The 2933-nt window shown below is 59.2% G+C and overlaps 1 protein-coding gene across 1 annotated transcript in view; it reads right to left on the bottom strand.

Annotated features, from left to right (window-relative positions):
- The window catches only part of LOC104404225 (proline dehydrogenase 1, mitochondrial-like), a gene marked incomplete at its 5' end in the record, with an annotated part of 5047 nt that extends 3383 nt beyond the window's left edge, over window positions 1-1664 (bottom strand). The window contains 5 exons of the mRNA XM_010012611.1: window positions 282-361; window positions 461-577; window positions 962-1026; window positions 1156-1305; window positions 1630-1664. Coding sequence (XP_010010913.1) covers window positions 282-361; window positions 461-577; window positions 962-1026; window positions 1156-1305; window positions 1630-1664 — 447 coding nt within the window. The remainder of the gene's footprint in view (window positions 1-281; window positions 362-460; window positions 578-961; window positions 1027-1155; window positions 1306-1629) is intronic.
- Window positions 1665-2933: the final 1269 nt, after the last annotated feature.

The following is a 2933-nucleotide window of genomic DNA, read 5'->3' as shown; positions in this document are numbered from 1 at the left end:
CCCAGCAGATCCACGGTGCTGGGAGAAGAGAGCTGGCTCCGTGCTGGTATCTTGCAGGGGCAGGGAGGTCTCTACCAGCTCCCAGCCCCTCCAGCAAGTGAGATGCTGCCCTGACCTGTCTTGTCACCTCCACCCAGACCTCCTCTATGATTGGTCACTGTGCTGAACCTAGTGCTGCCCTGTGGAGACCTCCCCTTGCTGCCATCCCACAGCCCCAGGAGCTGAGACAAGGGCCCCCAGTGTCCCCATAGCACAGCACCCCCAGGTCACAGGCAGCTTACCCGCTTATGCCCAGGTTCTCGCCGGTGAACCAGCGCTGGGTCTCTGCCTTGGTTGCGATGCCAAGGTTGGCCAAAGCCTCCTGTCACCAGAAGAAACATCAGTGCAAGGGGCTGCAGTGCTCTTGTTGCTCCCTCTGGCAGCGCATCCCAACCTCCTCCCTCAGCATCACCCGCCTCACCCGCAGCTTCTCTGCCTCCAGCCGCATCTCCAGTGCTGCTCGCCCAGCCTGGCCCTGCTCCGCGGCCATCTGGTGGAAGAACCTCCGCCACTTGACCAGCACCTCTGAGAACTGCAGCTGTGGAGGGAGCCTGAGGTGACATCCAGCCAGAGCACCCCATCCTGCCACAGCTTTGCAAGGTCATACCCAGATGGGAAACCCTGACCCTACAGCAGGGCACCTTGGCCAAGCAGGGGCCAAGCCCAGCAGTACAGGACCCCCATACCCTCATGCTGGGACCTTTAAACTTCTGAGATCTTCATGTGTCTCCAAAAGTTGAGGCAGGGTCTTCAGGGTGGCCTTGGGCACACAGGGGACAGCCTGTGGATGTTCACTGCCCTCTGCTATTCATAAAGATGCCACTGCAGCAAGCCTGGCATCCTAAAGCACCTGCCCCACAGATGCATTACCCGTACCTTTGGCTCTGCCCCACCTCACCATGGTCAGAGCCCTGGCACTCACCAGGAACTGAGGTCTGCCCAGTGCTGTCAGCTTGATGGCTGAGAAGCCATCCTCAGAGCTGCCACCTGCATGGAGCCACAGAAGCAGAGCTGACCCGAGGCAGGGAGCTGAAGCACCACAGTACAGCAGTGGGCTGCAGGGTCCCTGCAGTCCCCAAGCACAGTGGGGCTCCTCAGGCCATGTGGAGCACTTACTTGAGGCATCGATGCAGCGGAGAAAGGTCTCCATGTGCTGGTCACACTTGGCCTCATCAGCATAGAAGTAAGTGCGGGCACTGATGACCCCACCGCGGCGGTCCCCAAAGCCTGGGTGGGCTCGGTATTGCTTCTCCCTTTGTTCTGCTCCTGAAGGGGAAAAGGATGGAGATGGGCCACGCAGCCCTGCTGAGCTCCTGCCAACCTCCAGGGGTTTCTGCTGTGGGTGCAGGGGAGAGGGGTTCTGCCTTGGACGTCGGCAAAGCCCCCGCAGGCTGCAGAGTGCCCGGCCTGCCCTGCTGCCCAAGCACAGGATGAGCCCCTGCTCATCTGGCCAAGAACCATGATGCTCCTCATCCAGCTCATGTTTTGAGGCTGCAGGAGCTGGGTCCTTCCCCCGTGGCAGTCCTGCTGTGCCCCATCAGCTGCGTCTTCAGGCTATCTCCTGTCAGCAGGAGATGCTGGGTCACTCACCTCCCATCTCCTTCTCGGCTGCAGAGGTGCAGGAGCTAAGAAGAGAAACAGGCAAGATAAGGGCGAGGTCAGCAACTCCCTGCAACCCTACACTGGTGGCCAGGGCAGCTCTGAGGCTCTCCTACTGCTGCCCTGGCACTGGACCTTGTGTTTCCCTCAGCATCCCGTCACCAATGGATCAAGTGCTGCTCAGCCTGAGCTCTACTGGCAGGTCAGATGCCACAAACTCATGGAAAGCAATGGGGTTTCACATTCCAGGCAAGTGTCACCTGGAGGCCCTGAGGCAGCACAGGGAGGATGCTCTGTTCCAGGGTCCAGAGCTGCTCTCAAACAGCCCACGCCATGGCAAAGACAGGTCAGCCCTGGTGGGGCCAAGGGCCCATCTCCAACCACAGCAGCCTGTGCACCTCACTGCAGTGGCACCAAGCTCAACCCAACACCTCTCACCTTACAGGCACCAGCAGCCAGACATGAAGCAGGGAGCTCCTCCAGATGCAGGGCACATCAGGCTGTGCATGCTGTGCTCCAGCTCAGCTGCCCCATGCTCCTCTCTGTGCTTTGGCAGTAGCCAGTCACTTAAACCACATCTCAGCTTCAACTCCAGCTGACCTCGGGTGTAATTTCAAGCCCAAGCTCTTTGCCACAGTGATAACAGGGCTCTGACAGCCTGGGGGATACTGGCCAAGTCACGAGATCCTCCTTGAGTGGCAAAGCCTTCTTGTTGACACCCTCATCCAGCCCACAGATCCCGGGTCTCAACCAGGAGCATTGCCAGTGCCTGGAAGGCAGCCCTGAGTGGCAGCAGAGCCATCTCCTTCAGGAGTTCTCTGCCTTGGAGTCACCATCCCAAAACTGCTTGTACCCAACAGTGAGAAAGAACACAGCAAGCAAAGCCACCCATCCGGAGCCAGACGACTTGCACAAGAGAGCAGAGAGGCACGTGACGTGGTCTCAGAACGTGTTCTCCCACATGGAAGCCCTGTGACAGGGATTAGGGGCTGCTGGAAGCATAAACAAGCAGAGACAAGCCCTTTCCTCCTGCTCCCTGGAGCCAGGAACAGCCCCACATCACTCAAAGCACAGCAAAGCCTGGTGTGAACTGGGGCACGGGCGGCCAGAGCTCGTGGGGAGCAGCAGGCACCGTGTCCAGCAGGCTCTGCTCCCTGGACTTGCTACCCTGAGGACAGGTAGAGAAGCTTTCTGCCCCTGCATGCAGAGGGTGGAGGAAGAGACAGTAAAGCCCATGGTGAATCATAAGACTGGTTTGTGTTGGAAAGGACCTTAAAGCTCCTCCAGCTCCAACC

This window comes from Nestor notabilis, unplaced genomic scaffold (assembly GCF_000696875.1).
Source record: "Nestor notabilis isolate BGI_N333 unplaced genomic scaffold, ASM69687v1 scaffold19280, whole genome shotgun sequence".
Taxonomy (NCBI): Eukaryota; Metazoa; Chordata; class Aves; order Psittaciformes; family Psittacidae; genus Nestor; species Nestor notabilis.
Note: the sequence above shows the minus strand (reverse complement) of the source record. Positions and strands in the feature narration are given on the sequence as shown.